Source organism: Vipera berus (genome assembly GCF_964194415.1).
Source record: "Vipera berus genome assembly, chromosome: 2".
In the NCBI taxonomy this organism is placed as follows: domain Eukaryota; kingdom Metazoa; phylum Chordata; class Lepidosauria; order Squamata; family Viperidae; genus Vipera; species Vipera berus.
Genome location: NC_138203.1, coordinates 29,989,001 through 30,016,827, shown reverse-complemented (window position 1 = coordinate 30,016,827; position 27,827 = coordinate 29,989,001). Strand labels below are relative to the sequence as shown.

Genomic DNA, 27,827 nt, shown 5'->3' with positions numbered 1-27,827 from the left:
CTTCTCTCAGCTGGGCAGCTGAGAGAAAGGGGCGACAGAGGCTGGCTCCCCCGAAACAAGTCTTCGTCGCTGAGACAATGGGCGGCAAGCTTCCCCACCCCACACTTCACGGAGCGCTCCAACGCCTTGTTCTCTCGTCTCACGGAGACTTGTTTCGGAGGATCCAGCCTCTGTCACCCCTTCTCTTAGCTGGGCAGCTGAGAGAAAGGGGCGGCAGAAGCTGCATCCCCCGAAAGAAGTCTTCGTCGCTGAGACAATGGGCGGCAAGCTTTCCCACCCCACACTTCACGGAGCGCTCCAACGCCTTGTTCTCTCGTCTCACGGAGACTTGTTTCGGGGGATCCAGCCTCTGTCACCCCTTCTCTTAGCTGGGCAGCTGAGAGAAAGGGGCGGCAGAAGCTGGATCCCCCGAAACAAGTCTTCGTCGCTGAGACAATGGGCGGCAAGCTTCCCCACCCCACACTTCGCGGAGCGCTCCAACGCCTTGTTCTCTCGTCTCACGGAGACTTGTTTCGGGGGATCCAGCCTCTGCCACCCCCTTCTCTCAGCTGGGCAGCTGAGAGAAAGGGGCGACAGAGGCTGGCTCCCCCGAAACAAGTCTTCGTCGCTGAGACAATGGGCGGCAAGCTTCCCCACCCCACACTTCACGGAGCGCTCCAACGCCTTGTTCTCTCGTCTCACGGAGACTTGTTTCGGAGGATCCAGCCTCTGTCACCCCTTCTCTTAGCTGGGCAGCTGAGAGAAAGGGGCGGCAGAAGCTGCATCCCCCGAAAGAAGTCTTCGTCGCTGAGACAATGGGCGGCAAGCTTCCCCACCCCACACTTCGCGGAGCGCTCCAACGCCTTGTTCTCTCGTCTCACGGAGACTTGTTTCGGAGGATCCAGCCTCTGTCACCCCTTCTCTTAGCTGGGCAGCTGAGAGAAAGGGGCGGCAGAAGCTGCATCCCCCGAAAGAAGTCTTCGCCGAGAAAATGGGCGCTGAGATTTTCTCGGCGAAGACTCACCTTCTCCCGTTCACCTTCAGCAGCTCCGCCAGGCCCGTCCAGTGCCCTGCTAGCAGAGCTTGACAAATGCAAAAGCTGCTTTGGTTAAACACTGGAAGGTTTAGTGATTAACCCACCCCACCCCACCCGGTCTTCTTGCTGTTTCTCCCCATCCTCACTCCTACCCACAGGGGCTCTCTGCCTCTTCTACTACTTCTTTTTCTTTCTTTCTTTTTTGCTGAGGTGTGCGTCTCTCTCTCTCTCTCTCTCTCTCTCTCTCTCTGTGTGTGTGTGTGTGTGTGTGTGTGTGTGTGTGTGGTGTGTTATCTCGAACCAGATGGGATGGCAAAGTCAAATGCAAATGGGGATCTTGCAGATCTTGCCCTGCCTTTCCCCCCACGGTTACCTTCTGTTCTTGATGAGCTCACGAGTGCTCAAGGACAAAATAGGGCAGGGCAGAGCCGGCAGTTAAAAATAGGATGCAGATAAAAGGAAAGGTAAGGAGGGGTTCAGGTTGAGAGGAGAGGCTGCGTAGCATTAGTGTAACTCCTGTTTGGGCTGACTGGGTTGCCTCCGATGGGCTCTGACAGTGGAACAGAATGGAATAGAAAATATGGAATGGATTGGAACAGAACGTAGAACAGAACAGAACAGAACAGAACAGAATAGAATAGAAAATGGTAATAAGAATAGAATAGAATAGAATAGAATAGAATAGAATAGAATAGAATAGAATAGAATAGAAATATAGAAAGTGAATAGAATAGAATAGAAATATAGAAAGTGAATAGAATAGAATAGAATAGAATAGAATAGAATAGAAATATAGAAAGTGAATGGAATAGAATAGAATAGAAATATAGAAAGTGAATAGAATAGAATAGAATAGAATAGAATAGAATAGAATAGAAATATAGAAAGTGAATAGAATAGAATAGAATAGAATAGAATAGAATAGAATAGAATAGAATAGAAATATAGAAAGTGAATAGAATAGAATAGAATAGAAATATAGAAAGTGAATAGAATAGAATAGAATAGAATAGAATAGAATAGAATAGAATAGAATAGAATAGAATAGAGAATGGTAATAAGAATAGAATAGAATAGAATAGAAATATAGAAAGTGAATAGAATAGAATAGAATAGAATAGAATAGAATAGAATAGAATAGAATAGAATAGAAATATAGAAAGTGAATGGAATAGAATAGAATAGAATAGAATAGAATAGAATAGAATAGAATAGAATAGAATAGAATAGAATAGAATAGAATAGAATAGAATAGAATAGAATAGAATAGAATAGAATAGAGCTGGAAGGGACCTTGGAGGTCTTCTAGTCTAGCCCCTTGCTCAAGCAGGAGGACCTATACCAGTGGTGGTGAACCTATGGCATGCCTGCCAGAGGTGGCACTCAGAGCCCTCTCTGTTGGCACGTGCGCCACCACCGCTGCCAGCAGCAGGTCCTTGTTGGTTGGTGGACTGGAAGAAAAGGGAGGGGGAAGCATTTTACATGCGTGCATGCGCGCACGGGGCCACGAGCAGGCACATGCTGCAAAGGGGGCGGGGCTAGTGCCTGCGTGATACTCACTAGCCCAGCCCCGTTCTCACGTGATGCGGTGCCTTGTATCTGCACCCTGCGGCACGGCGGTTGGCGTTTTTGTGCCTTGCGGTACGGTGGCCCATTTTTTGCTCCCCCTTTTTTTTCGTGCCAGAGGCGGCACTCAGAGGCGCCTCCCTGTCCCCTCCCCCGAGGGCACCAGAATGCCGATGCTGCCTTGGCACTTTGTGATAAACAAGTGGGTTTTGGCTTGCGGTTTGGGCACTCGGTCTCTAAAAGTTTCGCCACCACTGACCGATACCATCTTAGACAGGTGAATGTCCAGTCTCTTCTTAAAAACCTCCAGTGATGGAGCACTCTTGATTTCTGGTGGCAAGCTGTTCCACTGGGCAGCTGAGAGAAAGGGGCGGCAGAAGCTGCATCCCCTGAAAGAAGTCTTCGCCGAGAAAATGGGCGCTGAGACGCCTCATTCTCTTGCTCAGCGGAGACTTCTTTCGTGAGATCCAGCCTCTGCCGTGCTGCACCGAGAGAACAGCAAGCCGCCCCATTCTCTCGGCGGAGCACTCCACCGCCCCATTCTCTCGGCGGCTTGCCACCCCGTTCTCTCATCTCAGCAGAGACGTCTTTCGGGGTATCCAGCCTCCAGCTGCTGCATTTCCCAGCCTCGGCTTATACTCGAGTCAATAACTTTTTCCAGTTTTTGGGGGTAAAATTGGGGGTCTCGGCTTATACTCGAGTCGGCTTATACTCAAGTATATACGGTACTTCTGTACTGTTACCAAAGAAGCAACATGAAAATATTGACCTCAGCTTGAGGGAGAATTAATCTTTGGATGTTTCAAGATACATTTCTTAGATTTCATTCATAAATAATCTCATTTAAATAATATTAAACAAACTATATATATTCTCTCCAAGTGGGCTTCAATCTTTTCTCCCTTTTGGGAAAATAAAGAATATATTCTTTATTATTCTGCTTGACTCAGATTACAACAATTCTTTCTTAAAACTATCAAAATCAAATTAATTTAAAAAAATAAGGAAAATACCTGTATTGGCTAGCCTAGAAGCTACTAGTTTCTCAAGGAGATCATCAGGGACTTGACTTCCATCTTTATAGTGTCTGGACATTTGTTGTAGAGGTTCTTTTTCCCAAACCCAGTTTTCAAACATTTGTGAAGGTACTTCTACAAAATCTGTTTCCACATTAGTTCCACTAAACCTAGCAAAATCAGTCTATGAAAGATGACAACAATATAAATAACAAAAATTTATGTGAATCAATATAAATGATAAAACTTTAAATTGTAGCAAAGCTTGAAAAGTAAACATTCAATATTCTTTACCATAGTTTCAATGGTTAGGAAAGGTTTGGGCAATTCCTAAACAGAAATGCAGCAAATTTCCCAAAAGAGCCTAGATATTTGCATCTACATTCTATTGTTGCTGTCTGTTCTACAATGGGTTGGCATTGTCCAGGCCCCATCATTTAAAAATGCCATCTCATGTGAATCAAGAGTCATGCATTTTTTGATATCATGCCTATCCTATGGAACAGCGTTCCTCCTGAAATACAGATGGCCCCAATCTTGCTAAAGAAAGCCTTGAAGACTTGGTTCTTTCCTCACAATATTGGATGAACTTGTCTTAGATTATGTCATGGGAGTTACAAGCCCCCAATGCAATTTATTTTTATTGATATATTACTGCAATTTTTAACCTTCTCTTAACTAGCTCAGCTAAAATCACATGGAATGAATGAATGAAACAGACAAGTAAAGTCTGTTATCAGCTGCAAAATGTGTAGCATGGAATCCACCAGCATACTATTTGCAGTCTCAGAATAGACAGGGACAATAATTTCAGCAATTTGGGTAAATGGTTGGAATTTTAAATGGATGTAAGCAATACAAATGGGTGACATCTACTTTAAGACATCAATTTAACCCTTTGAAACTTATGACAATCCACTTTTGGAGTACATCCCTGAACATGTTGTACCCTTGACCTGATACTATGGCTCACGTACATGAAATAAAATTGTTCAATCACTATTTACCTTCTGGGAACTAACTGACTGACAATTTTGTTCAACACAAATTGACTATGTAAATCAATTTACCAAACCTACCATAGCTCATACCAGACTTTTCAGGTAACATTCAAGCTGGTCCAGTTTAATATTCTAAAGTACTAATGAATCAGGATCAAAAGTAGACTTTATGAGTACAAATAGGCTGACTCTAAATGGCTCAATCAACAAATGCACAAGCAGGTTTAATCCTCCAAGGAACAGTTCCTAAGTTAACAAATTAAACTGTAATGTATGCTTATGGATTAGCATATTGGGAACCATCATAGTTGAAGAAGTAAAGTTTAGAGTTTAGCTTGTAAGAACAGAACAAATAATGGATTTAGTGAACACTGTTAAATAAACTATAACTTAGCACAATGTGTTAATTCAATCAGTATCTTTGCTAAAATCACTGGCAAGTCTCAGTGACTTTTATAAAATCAGGGTTAAAGGAACTATTTTAATTATATTTCAGTTGAAGAAATTTGCCATGCAATTCTTTACTGCTGTTCCCTTTAAGCACAGAAGTTACATAGCTATTGTAGAAGAATTTCAGAATAAGGCAAGTACTTACCTGAGCGCATATCTGATGCATTACATGCCCAAACTCATGGAAGTAAATTTTCACTTCATTATGCTGCAGCAGTGATGGGCGATCTAAGGTTGGTTTTGTGAAATTAGTTACAAGAGCTGCTACTGACATCATTCTGCTGCTGTCAGAAAGAAGGCAGCCAGGCTGGAGACCAAAGCATGCAGCATGCCCATACTTTCCTTCTCTGAGTATTAAAATAAAATAGATCAAAACAGGAAAACATCACAAAGAAAGAAAGTGAATCGTTTGGCACTTCTTAATTAATATCTACATGAATGACTCATCCTTTTCCTGGAATAGTCAGGAACAATACATTTGTCTAAAATTTCATAATGAGCTTGCTTTTGGGGTTGTATCACCGTAGTAGTCAGATGTATGCACTGCATCTTTTAAAAAATCTTAATGCTAAACAGTTTCCTTTTTAAAAAAATCAGTACAACTCTTTTTGAGAGAGAGAGAGAGAGAAAAAAAAGAATGTTTTTGTGAGATGGTTCAACTGGGCGCTATGTTAAGTCATAGCAATTAATTTAATTTAATTTAATTTAATTTAATTTATTAATATTTCTATACCGCCCTTCTCCCGGAGGACTCAGGGCGGTGTACAGGGCAAGAATAAAACACAGAAATTTACAAAAACTAAAAGATAATTAAATGCATGCCCGATTAAAATACAATTGATACATAGTAAAAACCCCAATAAAAATGATAAAAAACCCCACCAATCCCCCCTCAGGCCAGGCCGGCTTGCTCGAACAAGTATGTTTTCAGATCGCGGCGAAAGGAGCGCAGATCGGGCGCCGTCCGGAGCTCAACCGGTAACTGGTTCCATAGCTCCGGGGCGCCCACAGAGAAGGATCTCCCCCTGGGGGCCACCAGTCGGCATTCTCTGACCGGTGGCACCCTGAGGAGGCCCTCTCTGTGGGAACGCACAGGGCGCAGGGAGCTTGATGCCGGCAGCAGATGTTCCCTGAGGTACTCCGGCCCCATGCCATGGAGGGCTTTGAACACCATTACTAGCACCTTGAATCTCACCCGGAAGACAACTGGCAACCAATGCAGCTCACGGAGCAGAGGTGTCACATGGGAGTATCGGGAGACTCCCAACACAACCCTCGCGGCTGCATTCTGTACCAGTTGGAGCCTCCGGGTGGTCCTCAAGGGAAGCCCCATGTAGAGAGCGTTGCAGTAGTCTAGACGAGAGGTCACGAGCGCGTGAGTGACCGTGCATAAATCATCCCGGCTTAGATAGGGCCGCAACTGGCGCACCAGGCGAACCTGGGCGAAAGCCCCCCTAGTCACAGCCACCATGTGATCTTCCAAGGTAAGCCGCGAATCTAGGAGGACTCCCAAGTTGCGAGCCCTATCTACGGGGGGTAATAATTCACCCCCCATAGAAAGAGATGGAATATCCGAATAGACCCGGGATGAAGGTATGCAAAGCCACTCGGTCTTGTCGGGGTTGAGTTGAAGTCTGTTCCTCCCCATCCAGACCCGAACCGCCTCCAGGCAACGGGACATCACGTTGAGGGCATCACTGGGGTGGTTTGGGGTTACACAAACAGTTATTCTATTGCTTGAACAGTTATTACACAACAGTTATTCTATTGCTTGAACCATTGGCTTATCTTTCTACCAAGCTTTTGGAACTGGGAAGTAAAATAAGGACAGCAAATGGTATCACTCCATCTCACCATATTTTTGACTACCACACTTGCACTAAACCAGTCTTTTTCAATCTTGGCAACTTTAAGATGAGTGGACTTCAGTTCCCAGAATTCCCTAGCTAGAAAAAAAGTAGTAAAAGTAGATGTGATCACATAATAGCCTGCTTAATTAGTGATTTATGACTGTAATTCCAGGCTCAATTAAGTTCTTGCTAGTCAAGGACTACCAATAAATACCTCTTTTGTCGGATATAAGCAACTGTGTATTGTTTAGATGGCAGTGTGTGAATGCTTTGAGTAAAACAGCTTTGCTTGTACTTCCGGCATATTAGCCAAATAAAATAAAATGAACCAGTACTCTCCATACCATTGCCAAGGAATGTTGCATGTACCTCAGAGATTAAGTCTGGTAACTCAGTCAACTTGTTCCTTCTTTTACTAGAAAGTATTGTTTCAAGTGACCATAGCCACCAATGACAAAGGAAATCAATATTGGTGAGTCTGTCTGGTGATAACAATGCTATATGAAAGGTGGTGACTTGGAACGTGAAGGGAATACATGGTAAATCACACGAATTCAGCAGGTTTCTGAAACTAGGTGAATGGGGGAAAAGATAGTGGGTGTAAATGGTTGGGATCTGATGATGTTGTGGAGAGAATAAACACATGCATAGAAATGCAGATGCAGATTTAAGCTAAAATGTGTGTCAGGGAGAAAGTATGAATTCTGCCTTTTAAACCGGTATGTGCATATACAATCACAGAGTTGGAAGGAACTTTAGAAATCATCTAATCAAGGATCTTGCTCAGTATAGGATCCTTTGCACCACCTCTGACAAATGACTATCTAGCCTGTTTAAATGTCAAGGGAACTCATCACTTCATGTGGTGTCTGTTCTTGTTGAGTACATTAAATGTAACAAGATCCTTCAATTAGTTTCAAGTCCCCTTATCATCTTAGTACTCACCCCAGAACCTACCAAAATTTGGTTTTGCCTTTCTGAACAACAGTGCCCAGAACTGGACACTGTATTCCAAGTGAGCTCTAACCAGGATAGGATAAAGTGAAACAATTACTAATCAAGGAGAGAAGCAATCTAGAACTAAAGAGAAACTTCCTAATAGTGAGAACAATTAATTAGTATAACGGTTTGCCACCAAAGATTGTGGGGGCTTCATCACTGGAGGCTTTTAAGAAGAGATTGGACAATCATCTGTCTGGAATGGTATAGGGTCTCTTGCTTGAGCAGGGGGCTGGACTAGATGACCTCCAAGGTCCCTTCCAGTTGTGTTATTCTGTTTTCTTATTAGACTTGTTTTAGCAGTTCCATCATGCTGCTGGCTCAAAATCAATAAGGACATCCAGATCATTTTTTAGTAGTATTACCAAACAAGATGTACCTCATTCTTTTATCTGTGCCTTTCATTTCCCTACCCATATGGAGAATTTTGCATTTCTCTCTGTTGAATCCCTTCTCTTTTCAGGCCATGACAGTCATATCTGACTTATCTTTCTGAATCGTGAATAGCACAAAGAACAGGATATTGTGAAGATCTCTGACACTCTACTTGATACTTTCCTGCAAGCTGAAGTGGAATTATTAATGAGCATTCTTTGGTTGCAATCATTCAGCCAATTCAGAGGTCATCTAATCTAACAGTAGTGTTATCAGTTCATGTAACCGTATCATAATGTAGGATAGTTCATCTGGATGTGCTTGTCTAGATTATCTAGCAAGGCTCACAATGGAAAAGGATTACAAAACCGATCAATCTACTAAAAGAATGGAAAGTGAAAGGAAAGAAATAGGAATGAATTCTGATGCAAACTATCACAGAAATTAAGGGCTTATACTAACTGGAAGTAGAAAAAGGCATGCTTGATGGAATAAGGAAGGGGTTGTAGATGAAAAAATGCAGGTAAGAGAAATTATTGCTGCAAAATGAGAATGAGAAAAAAGAAATACAATAAAATGTATATGCACAAAAGCACAGCTGTACAGGACTTTTTCAAAGACAGCAAAGAGCATTTCATTTCACAGAACCAGAGGAAATACACATGAATTTAGATTCAATTGTAGAAGTGAATTAAGAAGGTTAAACCAAGAATCTCTAACTCTTTTTCTAACTGAAAAGGATTAAAAATGAAAAAAAATGAAATGATTTGGGAGAAAACCTAAGGTAAGGATATGCTGTAAAATATATTTTAGAGATTTCTGTGGGACTAATAAATTGAAAACTAGAATTAGAAAGCCATAAAAATAACATCTAAGGAAAAACAATAAAAAGAAATGTGAGAATTTTGAAAAAGTTAAAGAGTGCAGGTGATGAGAGTGTAACTGGAGAAATGTTATAGAATGTTTGTGTTTGAAGTCTCTAATCTGTGTTCCCTTATACAAAAGGAACGGTAACAAAAGTGATGAAAAATCTATAGAGGCGTTACCTTAAACCATCCTGGAAAAGTGTCTGGCAGAATTCTGACTGAAAAGGTATGAGAGATGACAAGCAAATTTGGAGAAGTGCATCCATAAGCTGAATGGAGGAGAAAGAAGATTCACTGCATTCTTGTTGATTTAGAGAAAACATGATAAAGCGAATCTCTTTGAATTATGGAATATTCTGTATGAATATGGAACCAAAGGTTGGCTGCTTAGTGCAATAAGAATGTTATAAACAAACAAACAGTGAGAATAAATGGAATGCTGAATGAATGGGTGAAGTAAAGGTAAGTCTGTATGATGCAGCAAGAAATATATATCTGAAAATTAATGTATTAAAGACCAAGATAACTATTTTGATTAAAATATAGAATGAATGTCTGAAAATATATTTCAGTAATAATAAGGGACAAATAAATAGATGAATTTGTGTACCTTGGTAGAATGTTTACCAATGATGAGAAAGTGGATGAAAAAAGATGTTTAAAGGGTAGAAAAGCTAAGGAGGTCTTCTGTGCTCTGTGTCATCACCAGTCAGGCAGCTATTAAATGCCTGACAATACAGGCAGTCCTCAACTTACAACCACAACTGGGACCGGAATTTCAGCCATAAATTGTTGTGATCATAAGTCAAGGCTCCCATGTAGCTGGATCTGATTTTGAAAGTGTTTTTACAGAAGTCATGAAGCGAATTACATGGTCGTAGGTCTGAATCACACGACCATTAAGTGAATCTACAGACATGTTACCATGGGATGCTGCAGCTCAGTGCAAGTGTGAGCCAGTTGTCAAATGCCTGAAATGCAGTAATGTGACCAGAGTTTGTGTGTGCTGTCTGGCAGTGTGATGTTTTATGATGGCCAGAATTGCTTTACAGACAGTAAAGCACCCTTTCTGAGGCCATTATAATTTTGAATGGTTGTTAAACGACTGTTGTAAGTCAAGGACTACCTGTATTAAAACTTACACATTACTTATCACAATCAACAGAAGCAGTGTGATGTAACAATTAGAGATGTACCATAACTAGGATGCTCAGAAAACTACTGTTATTTCCCAAAAACTTATTGTTTGGAAAGATGCGAAAAACATTGTTGTGGAATAACCTTTATTCAGATCTTCACTGATTCTCACTGGATGACCTTGCATCAGTGCCCATCTTCCAGTCTAACCCTACAGGGCTATTATGGGAATACAATCAGACTTGAATCATGTCTACTGAAAGAGTTCCTTGGCTAAAGAGAAAGATACAAATGTAATCTTTGAAAAAGTGTGTTACCTTGGGTATAGGTCTAAATAGAACTGCCCCAGAATTTCTCCTGTTGAACTGTCCTTTACTGTGTAAAGAGTAACGCTCTCATGCCAAACATGAGCATCTTCCACTCGTTCAAATACAAGTCCCAACAGCTGCTGATAAATTTTCAGCAAGCCTTCTGTGACTGCTTCAATAGGAAAATACTCCTTCAGCTTCTCTTGGTCTACAGAATATTTGAGCTCTTCTGTCTGATTCATGTAATAATGTAGATCCCATGCATTAATCTTGCCATCATATTCAACACCTATTTCTTCACATTCCTTTTTCTTCAGATTTAAAATAAATGCTCTCTCTTCTTTACCCAAAAGTTTTAGCTTATTACTTAGATCATCTGCAAAACAGAAATTAAAAATTACTTTGAGCGCTTGTTACATACCATTTCAGATTACATTCAAGATTAAAAGAGAAATACTTTTGATCTAATTATTGGATGCTAAAACAAGATACGGTTTTCAAAAATATTTTCCAACTGTTTGTACTGCTGTTTCCTGATTTGCTCTATATATCATATAATCCCAAAACAAATGTATTAAATTACAGCTTAGCATTATGAGCACTGGGCCTCTTATGTGAGTGATACTGATTGATAAAGGAGTAAATGTTTCAACATTTGATTGATTCTTCCATAACTAAAAGCTAATATTAATGATACTGAAGAAGCAATTTCACTGAAAACAATAGTGAGAGTAACTTTGTGCAAAACAATTCACTCTTTTCCAAATATTATACATCAATTGGACCAAACCAGTTTGGAATTATATGATCTTGATAAGATTTTATTAGGTTCAAAGTATACATTTTAGAACTGGTAGAATGGGATTCCATAGTCTAAATCAGGGGTGTCAAACTCAATTTCATTGAGGGCCGCATCAGCATTGTGGTTGCCCTCGGGGGGCCGGGTGGGTATGGCCAGGGTGGGCGTGGCCTACTGGGTGGGCGTGGCTAGAGTGTGTATGGCCTACTGGGTGGGCGTGGCCAGCTCTACATCGTTGGCATCAAGGGTGCCTATGGGGGCCTGGGCAGGAGTGGGACAGATCTGAGGGTCTCTGGCAGAAGGAGGGTCTCTGGGCCAGGGCCAAGGCAGTGGGGGCCGTTCCCTCACTGTTTCCAGGATGGCTTCGCGGGCCGCATGAAACCACTTTGCGGGCCGGATCCGGCCCCCGGGCCTTGTGTTTGACATGTCTGGTCTAAATCATATAACACTGGAAAGTTTTATAATGTGTAAAATTCAGGAATATTAAGTTCGTGTTCTGGCAATTACTCTAGTAGTTTACAAACTAAAAATAATGAGTTCAATTTTGAATCACTCTTCTTAAATTTCATGCATTATTAAATACACAAAAATGTGAAATCACAGCTGCCAGCTCTTTAGCTGGTATTCGTCTCCATACACATCAAGTTGTTTCCTTAATACAATATTATCATAATATTATCTCTAAATGAACATACAATTACTACTATTTTTTTTAAAAAAAAATGAAATACTGTACTTCAGATTCATCTTGTCCCTGGCAAAAAGCTCTGTTATTTTCATTATAAATATTTTACTATGACTTAAATTACTCTGATAATATTTTACATGTTAAATGAAAACTGACCTAAAAACGTTGTAACATTGTTTGTTATTTTTGCAGTGTTCATTTCAAGAACAAAACTTGTATGTGTGCTATACCCCAGAAGTTCTGCTAGTTTTGCCCTCAAAAGAAGAAGCTGTCGAAGAATGTCAGCATTTTCCTAGGAAAACACATTTATTTTCAGTCATTAAATATAATATAAAAACATAAACTCAAGTATATTACAAACGTAGTTGAAAACTGCATATTCAAATTTTGAATGCAACCAAACTTAATTCTTGCCTGAAATAACAGATTTTTAAAAAGTTTAAAGTTCCCTTTTATTTTGTAACAAAGAATTTATGAGGAATATTTGCACTATTTAGGAAAGATTTTCAGATCAAATGTCTGGATTGTATGCCAAAGGTTTCAGTTCCAATTCTGGCATCTCTAGAAAAAAGACAGCAGCAGGATAATACTGAACAAAATGACTTAACTTAACAAACCATTGCTTGCATGCATTATTCTGGAAATGGTATGAGTACGTATGCAACAAATAGAGCATTTCATAAGTTTTCTGAAGAGAGGGGAAATGAATCAAATAAATTTAGTATGAAGTTGGTATTAATTAGTCTGGCTTGTCATTTATATTAGGATAATTATGTTACTCAGTTCCGAAAATGTTATAATGTCCTGGAATTTTAAGAATTATCAACATACCACATTAGAAATGTAAAATGACAACTAATACCATAATTTTCTTGTGACATAACTGCTTTAACAATGTATCTTTTCCAAGCAAACCTATCCATCTATTTTACTCACTCATTGTTCAGCCTGTAATTAATAACCTGAATTTTATTCAGCTACATTAAATCTTCTGAGAAATTTAGACCCAACATATCCAGAAGGAATCAAATTTGGAAGGCTAGTATAAAATACATTCGACTGCTTATATGACAAATGTAATTAAATATATCAGCAGTAACGTTTATGAAATTCTGCTTCTGGAAATAAAACCCCTCAATTACAGACAGAACTTATGCAAAGATGAGAAAGCCATATTGGTATCTTTCATGCCCAAGAATACATATGACTATAGAATTTATTTATTTTGAACACTTGTATTTTCTTTCAAGGGGCTTTATAACATCCTGCTCCAAAGTCTCAATCTGTAATACTTCTGTCAATTTTAAATATTTTCATATTTGTATTTAAATTAACAAAAGCTAACTGTTCATAGACAGAATGGAAATAGCTGAAACTCACATTGTGCTTTCACATTTTTATACCACACTGCTGTTTTATTTTTCATTGTATGATGTCTACATGATACATTTTTAAAATAATCCACAAGTTTGCCTTGGAGACCTCCAGTTACAGAATTGCTAATATTTTCTATGTTGTATTTGTGGCAGACTGGCAAAAGCAGAACTGAAAACAGGCAAAACTTCCTTGCATTATATTTTTTTTCCAAGCAAAGAAACATTTATCATTGTTTATAATGGGTGATAAGGTAAGAATTTTTTGTAGAGGACGGTGTACTGGAAAGGCTGACCCAGTAGAGAAACATGAAGGTTAGTGGCTTCAAACCCAAGGACCCTTTCTTCTTATCTCCTCCTTCCTTTTTTTGCTATTTCTACAATAACAGTTTTAAGCGCCATTAAGCTACAATCTTCAAAAGCTGGTTAAGAAATCAGGAAAAGTAATTTAAATTCCATTCTCCTGAGATGGGAGTTTCTCCCCAATTTTGGAATGGCAATCCAGGTAATCTTAAGTTTCCTAAAGTTTTCTCTTATCATTCATTTTGTGGTTGAGATGGGCTAAAATTAATGTAATAAACAAACAAATATTAATAAATTAAATAAAATTTAACACAAACAATTGTATTATCCTAATTTGTTTCATCTTCATGTTATAATTTTTAAGACTGTTTGAACATGTAATTACATATGATGATGTATTTATCACAGGAAGTATATTATAGATTATTTTACATAATATTAAAATAGGACATAAATCTGGAACATTCAACTTAGAAAGCATATGTTTCTGAATTTAACACAGCCCTTCACATATCTAGCTTTGTTAGTACAGTCCTTATATTTTATTTTGACATATTATGAATGGGAGAATTTTTTCATACCTCTCTGCACCTGCTGTTAAAAGAAGCTTCCATTTTTCGTCTGGTATCTGGAATGCTGCACTTCTTCATAACAGGAAAATAGTGGGGATATTTTAAGGTAACTTTATACTTGTCAGCTTCAATCTTCTCTAAACTACTGATAAAATCCTCAGGCAGGGCACCTGTGAAACACATTTCACTACAGGATTAATATAAGGATACATTTTTTCGGGCATGTCTTTTAACAAATCATTTTATACGTTTAGTGGTCAATAGATTTCTACAGACAAAAGGCATTTAAGGAACTTTACCTCTGAAATATAAGTTAAAAGTGTCTGTACATACAAATGAGTAAGCAATGATTTTATCAGTTAATTGCCATATTAAAGTAATCATGCTTATTTTATTATTAACGAAGAGCAAAATTCTAATATCTATTTAAATGCATTGTTGTGATAACAATAGAAATTTAAGCAGGCATTTATTTTCTGGAGTTAAATAATAAAGTATTTAAAATCAAAGTAGAACCTTGTCGAGAACACAGGAACAAGTAGCCAAAACCTGTCAAAGCAGTTAAGGTTGATCACCGTATGAAACAATTTCAATATAGCATGAACACTTTCTGTATTGTAGTGTTTACTAATATGATGGTATTATTGAAATATAGACATATCTCAAAAATAGCAAACAGAAATACTCACGAAGTTCATTTTGAGAAAATATCAGAAATGTGTTATCTTCATTGAGATTTTTGCTGAAATCTATACATAATTCACTCAGCTTCTGCTTGATTGTCTTGATTTCCTAAATTTCAATTCATATATAAAAAGCAAAATGTTACATTAAAGGTATCACTGTTCATTACTGACGTTGTACAGAACATTCAAAACAAGTGCTTCTCAAAGTGTGCTGTCCCTAATGTTCTGCATGAACATGGAACAGTCTATGAAGAAGATGCTATGTGCTTCCTATGAGACACAAATGACTTAAATGTTTCAAAGAGAGATGCTTTCCTTATGCTAACATGCTTTGTGAACAACCTCCTTCCATTGTTTTGCTTTCAAGGACATGGCCCAGCTTTATTCTTATTATTCTCATCTTTGGCACACAGTTTAAAGGGAACAAGAATAAGGAAACTACTATCTTTTAAGCACTTTTCTGAACTATGGTACCATAGTTGGATAAGGCAGATAAAAAAAATAAACTTCTTTATTAAAGTATACAAAAAATTCCCAGTATTCATTTAATACGTAAGTTCATAAATTCAGAAGAATATAACACAAAAGAATGGAGGTACAGTTAGACCATAAAATTATATCACTTGAAATAGTCTTTATCACTTATTCTACAGAATTTGCAATCTTAGAGTAAGTAGGAAACCAAGGGCACTTTTGTATAGGATTTCAATGTGTTATTTGTAAGCCTTATTTTTTAATTTTTCCCTTTTAAAAAGTATTGAATTATGCTACACTTACATTCTGGACTTCTGCAGGAAGGTGAAGCCCATTCCTTTCCCCCATTTTTATTGACTTCTCTAAGTATCTTTTAGCTTCTGGTCTTAAAGTCTCTGGGTTACACGTTTGCTGTAATGTAAAGAAATAACATATAATATATTCAAAGTTCAGTATTAATACATGAGTCATATTTCTATATAAAACATGAAATATTTTGCCTGGTATCAGAACAGTTTGAATTTTTCTATTCAGTGATGCATGCCTATTCAACAGCAAAAAACAGTTTTGGCAGAACAGATTCCTTATCCTCCGAATTCCTCTTATTTCCTAAAGTGGATTAGGAGCGCCTTTTCCAAAAAAAATAATATTACTTAAGAGAGAACTTTTACAAAATGTTTTATAGGTGGCACTTAGATCCTAAAAAATTAGCAAGTATGTATCCGAACTGCCAGCCCAAATGTTGGAGGTGTGGTTGTGAGGATGCAATGTATTTTCATATATGGTGGACTTGTAAAAGGGTTAAAGCTTTTTGGATTAAAATTTGGTGGAATATGCAAAAAATATTCAAGAAAAGGATAAAGTTTTGTCTGCAACTGTTTTTATTGGGTATTATCACAGATACTACCGTTGTGGACACTAAGTTGATGTTGAATTTAATTACGGCAGCGAGACTTTTAGTAGCGCAATATTGGAAGAAGGAAGAACTGCCGACTATAGAAGAATGGACTTTAAAAGTTTCCAATTTGGCAGAAATGGCGAAGATTTCAGCGTATTTGAAAGACCAATCGCAACAGAGATATATTGTGGAGTGGAGAAGATGGATTGATTATATCCAGAATAAATATGGGACTAAAAAGTTTCACTTAGCATTTGAATAAGTAGTGGATTTATATGATGTATAACTAGCTTGTAGTTATTTTATTAAGAGTTAAAGTGCGATAGAATTTAATATTTTATTGTTGTTTGCATATTTTAGATTATGTTTGTTTGTATTTTTATACCCTGTATTTAGCTCTGGGAAGTCGGGGAGGGGGGGGAGGGGAGAGTTGGGGAGGTTTGGGGAGAGGGGAGGGGGATGGGAGGGGTTTTGTATTCAAAAATGTACTGTAAAACTTTTCAATTTAAAAAATAATAATATGGGGTATAAAGTTGGTGTTAAACAGCTTCAATTGTATACTAATAACAGTCTCATAAACCTGAAGACTAGATGTATAGATTACAGCTAGAAACCAAGAGTAAGCTTGCCTTAAATCACCTAGTAATTTGTGCCAGACTGGAAAAGGAGCTGATCTGTCTCTTATTTGAAATAGTGAACTAATTAATCCAGCTAGCCATTTCCTATTGGTATAAACATCTTAATTTGTGCCCATCTGTCTCACAAATATGCATGGAATTGGTGCCAGGTGAGAAAATTTAGCTAATACAGAACTCCTATTTATCAATTAATATTCTTTCAGAAGTATAAAAGGTAAAGGTAAAAAGGTAAAGGTTCCCCCGCACATGCGTGCTAGTCGTTTCTGACTTTAGGGGCCGGTGCTTATCTCCGTTTTAAAGCCGAAGAGCCAGCGCTTGTCCGAGGACATCTCCATGGTCATGTGGCCGGCATGACTAGACGCCAAAGGCGCACGGAACGCTGTTACCTTCCCACCGTAGTGGTTCCTATTTTTCTACTTGCATTTTTACGTGCTTTCGAACTGCTAGGTTGAAAGAAGCTGGGACGGGTAACAGGCGCTCACTTTGCTTACTATCAAAATAATGTTAACAAACACTAAAAGAAAACATTACATAATATATAAGACAGTATATTATGAGGATCCATAGACTTTTTTTTAAAAAAAAAACAGATTTGTCTCAGTTAATTTGCCATTTATAGATATTACATGAAACTACTGTCAGCTGAGGAGTAATATCAAACCACTTTAACTCAGGATGCTGTAAAGTGACTAAGAACACAGAAGATTTATGCTTTTAAAAATATCCCATCCTTGTTTTGTTTAAACTAGTACCTACCATCCTTCCACATTCATTTAAATTCAAAATTTGCCACTAAACTTTACTTGACATGTCTCACAATATAGGCTAGCTCTAACACATCAAATTAGCAGCATCTTTGGGAGGAGATTGTCCCCCTATTTTCATCTAGCTTTGGTTGAAATGCCCTTTATTCTACCTCTTGAGGAATTATATGTCCAAAATCTGAACATATTGATGTATGCATAATAATAATAATGGAGCAGACTTTCTCCCAAGATGGCTGCTGAACGGTAGGAATTTTTCTTTTTCCTTCCAAAGATCTGCTGATTTTGCTGCCAAAGCTGGTTCTTTGGCAGTGTTGTTTCCTGGATTTGACCGGGAGTACTTAGGAAAGACCAAAGATGGCTTTCAGTTGGCTGCGGACCCACCTAGGAAGGGGAGCCTTGAAGATTCCAGTTCTCCATGGGAGTAGTTGGAAAGTCACTGGTCATCCATCTCCTTCTCAGCAGTTCATTTTCTTAAGCATGTCTGGGTTTTAATTTCACTTTTGAATCTTTTGATTCACTTTGCTTTTTATCTTTAAAAGTTGACCGGCTGGCTGAATGCTGATTTATTTTAACTTCTGATTTTTTTTTTCTTTATGTTATTTTGCATAACTTTTGCTTTTCCGTAAGGAAACATGGTGGTTCTAGGATAGTGAAAGTGCTTTTTTGTTTGATTGATAGAATAAGAACTCTGTTGGTTCGAATATGAAACAGTATATATTACGGGGGAAAGAGAGGGAATTAGTTGTTGTAATACTTTGAGATTTGTATTGATGATATTTAAATTTAATGGAATTATTGTACTCAGCCGCCATGTTACTTTTCAAATATGTAAATGTAATATTGGAAAATTAATAAAAAACCTTGAAAAAATAAAAAAGTGCTTTCATTTGATTTACATCCAATATTGTACTTTCACCACAGGGTTTCTGCATTTTATTAATTTGCAAAATATTTGGAATTTAGTTTTTAATTTTTTCTTTTAATTTTGGATCGAAATATCCAGAAAATATCTTCCCTACTTCTTTATTTCACTTAGCTTCAGCATTCTTTGTTCCTGGCTGTTACACAGAGCAACAGTGTATCAGATTACAATACAAACAAATGTGACTGATATTTGAAAAAAAATTTTTGGCAACATGCATTATTTAGTTGAAAGCTTTTTTAAAAAGTTTGATGACAATTTCATCCTCTTCAGCACCGGTGGTTGGGACATAGACTTGGATTACCATGATATTGAATGGTTTGCCTTGAATTTGCACTGAGATCATTCTGTCATTTTGGGGATTGTATCCCAGTATTGCTTTTCCTACTCTTTTAGTGACTATGAAGGCTACTCCATTTCTTCTGAGGGATTCTTGCCCACAGTAGTATACCTGATGGTCATTTGAATTAAATTCACCCATTCCTGTCCATTTTAGTTCGCTGATTCCTAAGATGTTGATGTTCAGTCTTGTCATCTCTTGTTTGACCACGTCCAGCTTGCCTTGATTACATTCCAGGTTCCTATGGAGAATAAATCTTTACAGCATCGGACTTTCCTTTCACCACCAGATGCATCCACAGCTGAGCGTCCTTTCGGCTTTGGCCCAGTTGCTTCATTCTTTCTGGCACTACTAGTACTAGCCCTCTGCTCTTCCCCAGTAGCATATTGGACACCTTCCGACCTGAGGGGCTCATCTTCCAGCATCATATCTTTTTGACTTTAGGTACTGTCCATGGGGTTTTCATGGCAAAGATACTGGAGTGGTTTGCCATTTCCTTCTCCAGTGGAGCACATTTTGTCAGAACTCTCTGCTATGACCTGTCTGTCTTGGGTGGCCCTGCACGACATAGCTCATACTTCATTGAGTTACGCAAGCTCCTTTGCCGCGACAAGGCAGTAATCCATAAAGGGGGGTTGGTGGGTAGAGGAGTTAAACTATTTCCAACCATAACAGATCAGGAGTGTTGTTTCTCTGCAGCTTTGAAGGTAGGAGGGAGATTTCTTTTCAGCTATCCACCCTGGAAAGCTTAATGAAGACCAAGACTAACAGGCTGCCTTCAACAAACGCTTATAAACACACCCTGGTTTTGGAACTGCTTCTCTATACCTAATTATGCTCTTCTTTATAAATGATGCTTTTTATGTGCACATTTGACATCTGAAATTCACCCCCATTTGAGAAAGTGTTTTCATCCAATAGACAGAATATTTAGGGTTATTCTGTGGCCATATAACAGCACCAAATGCTGCAATTCTCAATGAATGTGCTTTTTGGACATGTGATGGAGCAGTTCAGAATATGGAAGGACTGATTCAGAAGATGTATGCTAAGCAAAGTTATATCCAGGTCTTCCTCAGTGTATGAACTCTTGCCTATTTCTTGGATTGTATTATTACATCACTCTTTAGAATATGTCCCTGGATAGAATATAGCCCTATAGAATATAACCCTGAATAGACTTTATCTTTAATTTTTGTGTGGTGCATTAAGGCTTAAAGTGATGGACAAATGAACCCACTGGATCACTCCAAAAATATGGAGAAATGTTGGTAGAAGATGATATGTAAAAGGACTTTTCACCATTCCTTTCTGTTCCTTACAACCTCAAGGTTTTTTTTTAATGTTTTGAGACATGCGAGTTCAGAAATGGAATGCATTGTGGCAGAGAATCACATGAACTGAGTAGAGGCATTTTCTTTGAGCAGAACTTTCATTCAACAAAGAGAGGCTGAATTCATTAGCTGTACAGGCCAAGCCGGATGCTTCTTTTCTGTTCATCAGCAAAAATGGAATCAAATTGCAGGGCAACACCTCTAGGCAACTGAGTGTCTTCTATTGAAAATCATCAATTTTAGAGACAGGCTTCCTGACGGAGCATTGTTTATACATATAAAAGAGAAAAACAAGGCTCCAATGAACAGCAAAGGAATGTGCCACAGAAGTAATTCAGCTGTCATCAAGACTTGAAGAAGCTATTTAATTGGCTGTCCTTTTATGTACAAAAACAATCATACAATAATCGTCAGACAAGTAACCAAAGAAGAATAGATTCTATGGAAAATGTTAGACATGGAATAAAGGTTTTATACTAGTGAAGATCATTAGGTAGTTTTACAAATTTAGTTTAAAGATAAATTGAAACAAAAAAGTAAGATTCTTGTTGGCTTATTAATTAATTGTTTCCTCAGTGTACAGATGCAGGTGAAAGTATTAATATCCATCCGCCTTTCCCTCCCCCAAAATCCCAATTTCCTGTTAAATAAAGTTGAAACTGATATAAGGTAGTGACATCCACTATTCTTATTCCAGTGTCCATACAGCAGACACTTTGCTTTTGATGTATGACTTCATATATTCTTGTAAATAATAAAACAAATGAAAATGGTATTTCTGAGAAAATAAAATCATTATTGGATGCTAGTGATCTCTCAAGCAGGCTGTTTTCTTTAATTAGTATCATAGATATTTTCAATCTCATAATAAGTCACTGATTATGTATAAAAATAATCAGGCATTTTGGGTCATTATGTGCAGTATAGTGAATATGGACAAGAAAAAGAAAAGCAGAAGGTTTTCTGAGGAGGAAAGGAAGAAGATAAGGATCAAGACTACAAAACTATTTCCATAGAAGTTCATATTCCTAAAGCACAACTGCTAGTATCAAAAAGTTTAAAGTCCACAGGACCATAGCCAACCTCCCTAGACGTGGCCACAAGTGGAAAGCTGACCCCAGACTGAACAGAAGGATGGTTTGAATGGTATACAAAGAACCAATGAAATGTTTGAAAGAGATATTGTCTGACATTCAAAGATCAAGATACAACAATATCAAGTTGCACCATCCATCATCTCACTAAAAGAGGCCTCCATGAGAGAAGACCAAGGAAGATTCCACTTCTAAAAGGCAGACATAAAAAAAGCCAGTCTGGAGTTTGCTAAAATGAATGTTGACAAGTCACATTTTCTAGGAGAATACCCTCTGGAAAGATGAAAACAAATTACAACTTTTTGCTAAGTCACAGCAGCTATAAGTTCACAGAAGAAAAAGTGATGCTATTAAAGAAAAGAACACCATTGTTTACTGGGTACTTTGAATTTGCTGGAGTACAAAGAAATCAGGAAATTGTTAGGACATTCTGGAGCGAAATGCAATGCCCACTGTTAGAAAATTCAGTTACAAGAATGAGACTGTAATCTATACATTGTAAAGAATGGGACTGCATCTGTAAATGGGACTGCATGATTTGTATAAGGTTACCTGATTTATTCTCAGTTTGATTTCCACTTACATGTTTAAATCATAGAACCATAGGCAAAGAATCGGGCCTCAAGTCATTAAGCGCTCATGTCCATTTAGGTATTGGCCACCAGTGCAGAGTTTTCACTATAAATTGTATACTTTATAAACTCCCAGCTTCACTTTCTGGGCATAGCCTGACAAGAATGAAAGAACCATCATATACTAGTGCCCAAATTACCCCTACCAAGTGATCCAGAAGAATACCACAGATGTTAATGCTGCAATCCAGAAGAATTAGCAGAGATGCACTTTCCTTATCCAGTTTCATCAATTCACCCATCAACTAAAGTTGTTTCAGAATCGTAATCTGGTTGAAACAGAGGAGTGAAATAGAAGAAATCAGTATAGGTAATCCTTGAGTTACAACAGCAATTGGGACTAGACTAAGCGATGAGGTTGTAAAGCATAATGCTACATGACCATATCACATAGTGAGGGCAATCCTGGCAGTCCCAGTTGCTTTTATAACCCCCAGGACTACATGGGTTATTGTGGGGAAAAGCTGGGGTCCCAGCTAAGGAGCATGGGGGAGTGAGTGGTTGTGGGGGTTGCAGGCCAGTGCTATGGTATGCAGGGTGCCAGCAAGGAATATGGGTAGGGAAGGGAGTGCAGATGCACACACACTAAGAGTAGATAGGAAGTGCTATGCAGTACACAAAAATCCTGGGATCTTGTACTCTGTAGTATGGCTCCTTGGTAGAAAAAGCAGCAAGATAAACTTTTGGCAAAGAGTTGTGACTTTCCCTGTCAGCTTTCCCATTGTCTTTGCTTGTGAGAAGCCAAATGGAAGGTCACAAATGACACTCACATGACTGTGGGATGCTGCAACTATCAGAACTGTGAGCCAATTGCTAAGCGGCTAAACTGCATTCATGTGACTGCAGGATTGCTGCAATGACTGCAACTTCATTGACCAATCATAAGTACCTCTTGTTCAGCACCATCATAACTTTGAATAGCAAATGAAATAGCACTTAACACCACTTCATAGTGCTTTACAGCATACACTAAATGGTTTACAGAGTCAGCATATTGCTGTTTGATAATAATATGAACTGTTGGTGGATTTCTTTGTTGGTTTTATTTCCCTCAACAATCTGGGTCCTCATTTTACCGACCTCAGAAGGATGAAAGGCTGAGTCAATCCTGACCCGGTCAGGATCAAACTCCTGGCAGTGGGCAGAGTTCTAACCACTGCACCACCATGGCCTTTGAATGGTTGCTGAATGAGTGTCATATATCAAGGACTACCTGCATCACTTAAATCCATTTGGAATTGTCAGGGCATGTTCTTAATGATTTGTCCCAGAAATGTAAAGTTTGCAACTGGCCTACAATTGCACAAATTTTCCAATTTGAAATACATCTTTAGGCAACTTGGGAGTATATCTCTTCTGTAAGGAAGCAATTAGTTTCTTTAACTCTGCAGCTTGTGCCAGGAGGAGCAAAGGTTGAAAAAATAGGCGATGATGCTAATTTATTCATATGCGCACATTCTTGAACTGTATAAGCTGGAAAGGATCCAAAATTACGGAACAAGTGACTGCTGAAGTTACATCCCAAAGATGGAGTCTAAATCAAGGCAAATCTAATCAATTATGTTCATAAAGAATGGTATAAATTGTTGAAAGCATGCCATCAATTGTTCTGGCTCATATTGCATATTATGGGAGACCAATGCCAGTCTGTTCCAGGCAGCACAATGGAGAGAAAGAGAAGTGTTCCTAACTGCCTCCTCTGTCATAGAATAGAAATTTAAATGGGCATTGACATGACTCCCACATTCTATATAATCTGATCCATCCATTTGTTTTACCCCATTCAACTAGAACAAGTAGGATTACTATAATTTGGCTTTATAAAGGTACTCTTTAGAAGCAATTGTAGCCACATTCCACAGGTTAACCAGGCATGAGCACTATCACAATGTAGGAAGTATCTATTTCCACTAACTTATTCACATCTACCAGACATTTAGGTTGGACATTTAAGTATACAATCTCCCACCCCTGAAGACTGAAGACATTTATATGAACTGTCAGTCTAAAACTGACTAGAGAATGATTTGACACATACAAGGCCTTCCATCTTATAATTTCTAGTTCTATGCAAACTAAAAAGCAGTGTTCCCATCTATCTCAGACCTGCAATTCTTTAAATCCCAGACCTAGGTGATGCAATCTTAAGTAAATTGACGTTGTTGGAAGCAAACAGTGAAAGGTCTGATAGCGAAGAAAGAAAAAAAACACTTCTCTACAGGAAACAAACAGACTGACAGATGCATTTTCCTTTTCCCTCACTGTCTGCTTGGGCTTAGCAGTGGTGGTCATCTCAATTTCTATTCACAAGGAAGGTTGCTGATGCGGCTGCATACTGGCTGGCCATCACCATCAGGCGAAGAGGAACAAATTTTTGCCTTAGCAGAATAGAATGTTATTCTGAATAGAATAACAGAATAATCAGAGAAGCCATTGAGATAGAAAAACGCCCCCACAGCATGAACAAACGAGATGATACCTCTCGCCTACCAGCCATTTGGAAACCCGCCTTGATTGACAGACGAGTCCCAACCACCAAGAATGATACCAGACCCAAACTCATGATAACATCACATGACATCACCACCACACAACCATTCAAAAAGCAAATCCGAACCCACAATGATAACGACGCACAACCACAAAACAGAAACCTAACTACAGCTGCAACATCAGCCACTTTAAACCCCTCCAAACCACACAATAAGCAAACTGACACCCACTACAAAAACATGGCACCACCACAAACATGAAGCCGAACAAAAGCAGCACAACTCACCAGCTCAGGTCTAAGGCTGGCAGCTGAGACCAGCCCATCCACTCAAAACACACCCCCACCCAATCAGAACACACACCCCATTCAAAACACACTCCCACCCAATCAGAACACATCTAATCCCCCACCCAATCAGAGCACACCTCCACCCACAGAACACACCCCCTCTGGCAGTTTAAAAAAGAGGAACAAACAGCCACTACCACATGCTTCTCCCAGAAGAAGGAAGCTGAAGCCACCAGCCTGAGGATGACGGATGGGATTCCGTCGAAACGTTGCTCTTACACCTTCAATTCTACGTGGGAAAAACCCCGAATGACCAAAGATCCACATATATATGTATGTATGTATGTATATGTATATATATATATGTGTGTATATATATATATATGTGTGTGTGTGTGTATGTATATATGTGTGTATATGTGTGTATATACATACATACATATACATATACATACGTGTATGTGTGTGTGTATATGTATATATATATGTGTGTGTGTATACACACACACACTGTATGTATGTATACACACACACACACACACACTGCTCACAGAAAAGCAAATTTCTCTGTTATAGGTGTATACCAACCAAATACAATATATCTCTAAGCATCAACATAAAGGATCAGATTGGGAAGCAAACTGAAATCTGGGCAGTAAGCTATCTGATTTTATTGTAAGGAGTAAAAAAAAGTAGCCCAGCTCAGCATGATATGCTGGTTGTGGCTGCGGGTTGAAATGACATCTCTGCACTTTAAAAGGGCTGCATGGAAACGACCAAGGTGGCTGCTGCCAGCTCAAATGGTGCCTCCCTGACCTTCCCAAAGTTGTGCAGGAAAAAAGGAACTATCCAGCTGGGAAAGTTATATAGAAGAGTCCTGTATCCCCTGTCAGTATTTCCAGATGGCTGTTTGACCACATGCAGCCTTGAATTCTTCTATGATGTGACTCATTTGCCTAACCTGAGAACTAAAGTTAAAGGCAGAGCCAGGCGTGGAGGAAGGGTGGGAAACAGAAAGACAACTAAGGAATGTTCTGACAGCAGAAAAAAAGCCAACAAAGGAGTCCACCAACAGTTCTTACTATTATCAGACAGCAAGGCTTATCAGGATCAAGTATCTAAGAAAAGCGGAAGAGAAACGCCTGCTTGACGTCTTTCTCCGTAACGGCTATCCCAAAAACTTCATATTCCAACACACAGCACCCAAACCACAACATACCACCCAGCCAACCACCACACAAAAACTAACCTTCCCATACACAAAAGGAGTGTCGGAAATGACAGCCAGAATTCTCCAACCCCTAGGAATAGCAATAGTCCATAAACCCACAGCCACACTCTGACAGGAATTATCCAGAACCAAAGAGAAGATACAGAAGGATGAAAGAAATAATGTAATTTACAAAATCAACTGTAAGCATTGCAACCAATTATAAGTGGGAAAAACATCATGCCAATTAAAAACCAGGATCCATGAACACCGACTGGCAGTCAAATGCCACGATCCCAAATCCTTAATCTCTAACCACACCGACCCCAAACAACACCAGTTCAACTGGAGTAGATCCCAAATCCTTAAACTCTACCCACACCGACCCCAAACAACACCAGGTCAATTGGAGTAACACAAAAATCATTGCCCATGCTACTACCCACCACACTCGTGAGTTCATCGAAGCCTGGCACTCCACAAGCAATTCCATCAACAGACACATTAACCTACAACCAGTCTACGAACCCCTCTGAATCCAAATCAACTGCACACCCAACCAGAGACAGCACTGACCTTCAACCAGCCCATGCAAGTTCTAGGTAAAGGGACCTAGAGCCTTGTATCAGGTACATGCTCAAACACAATAAAGTGCTAAAAAAAACCCTTCACCCAATCTTTCTCTACGTCACCTATAATGGCCAAAAGAACTCACTCAAAATAGAATTAAGAAATCCAATCTACTTTAGAAAAGTCCACAATTTTCCAGAAATTACATTGATAGCTTTGGAGGGTTTTTGAATGTGACTTTGCTTCTGATGATCACATGGCAGTAGTCATTGAGTGTATTTTTTATCAATTCTATTAACAATTTTACCCAGTTTTGTGGTGGCTTTTTTTTTAGGAATGCTAGCCCTAGCTAAGTCACTTATGACATACACACCCCTTCATTTTGTTACCAAAAACTAACTAAATAAGCTAATGGAGACCAGAACCATTAACAATTAATTTTGTTGGACACACGTGAGTTCCTGAATTATAGACTGTGTACTGTAAAAAACAAATCTAGGACCACTGTTCCCCTATTGTCAGCATGTTTTATGAACTTTAAGAATGTACCTATGCAGCTATTATATAGTTTTATGTGGATTTTAAACCTAATCAACTTGGTAACTTCCCCAGGTATTTAATAATATTACTGTAGTGCCTGTTCTGTCATTTTTAAAGAGATAGCAATTGACAAAGATGATGAAAACACTGACTATCCAAACTGCAATGGTTTTCATTATAAGGAGTTCTGCAAATATCCAGTAATCTTTATTTCTATTTACCTGTAAATGGACAATCCTTTGGAACACATCCTTTCTCATGCTCATCTCAACATCAAAGTGAGAAAGCTTTTTATCAGCTTCGGTACTTGCCGCACGGACATCGTTATCAGGGGATACGTGTTGTGGGAAATCCAATATGCTTCTTTCCACTATCAGAAGAAGGAAAAAAAACCTTTCAAAGAAAATTTAACAAATAACATAGACTGATTTACTTTATGTATTTGAAGGGAGAGAGTTTCTCATTACAAATATATCATTTAAAGTTTTTAAGCTATGGTTACTAAGACATCTATTAAATAAACACTGGAGACTTTTGTAGGATATTGAGTTGCTACAAAGACAAATACATATTTAATAAACAAATGAGTTATGAGAACAAGAGAAGCAAGAATAAAAAGGCT

At 38.6% G+C, this 27,827-nt stretch overlaps 1 protein-coding gene across 5 annotated transcripts in view; it reads right to left on the bottom strand.

The window, feature by feature from the left end:
* The window catches only part of NLN (neurolysin), a 43,422-nt gene that overhangs the window by 6,112 nt on the left and 9,483 nt on the right, over nt 1-27,827 (bottom strand). For 4 of the 5 annotated variants that reach the window (XM_081321729.1, XM_081321728.1, XM_081321730.1 and 1 more), the window contains 8 exons: nt 27,427-27,575; nt 15,782-15,889; nt 15,008-15,110; nt 14,328-14,488; nt 12,227-12,362; nt 10,593-10,959; nt 5,194-5,395; nt 3,595-3,781 (listed from right to left, as the gene is read on the bottom strand). In XM_081321729.1, the coding sequence (XP_081177855.1) occupies nt 3,595-3,781; nt 5,194-5,395; nt 10,593-10,959; nt 12,227-12,362; nt 14,328-14,488; nt 15,008-15,110; nt 15,782-15,889; nt 27,427-27,575 (1,413 nt within the window). Of the gene's footprint in view, nt 1-3,594; nt 3,782-5,193; nt 5,396-10,592; nt 10,960-12,226; nt 12,363-14,327; nt 14,489-15,007; nt 15,111-15,781; nt 15,890-22,249; nt 22,373-27,426; nt 27,576-27,827 lie in introns of those variants that run through there. The other variant, XM_081321731.1, reaches the window with a different exon arrangement.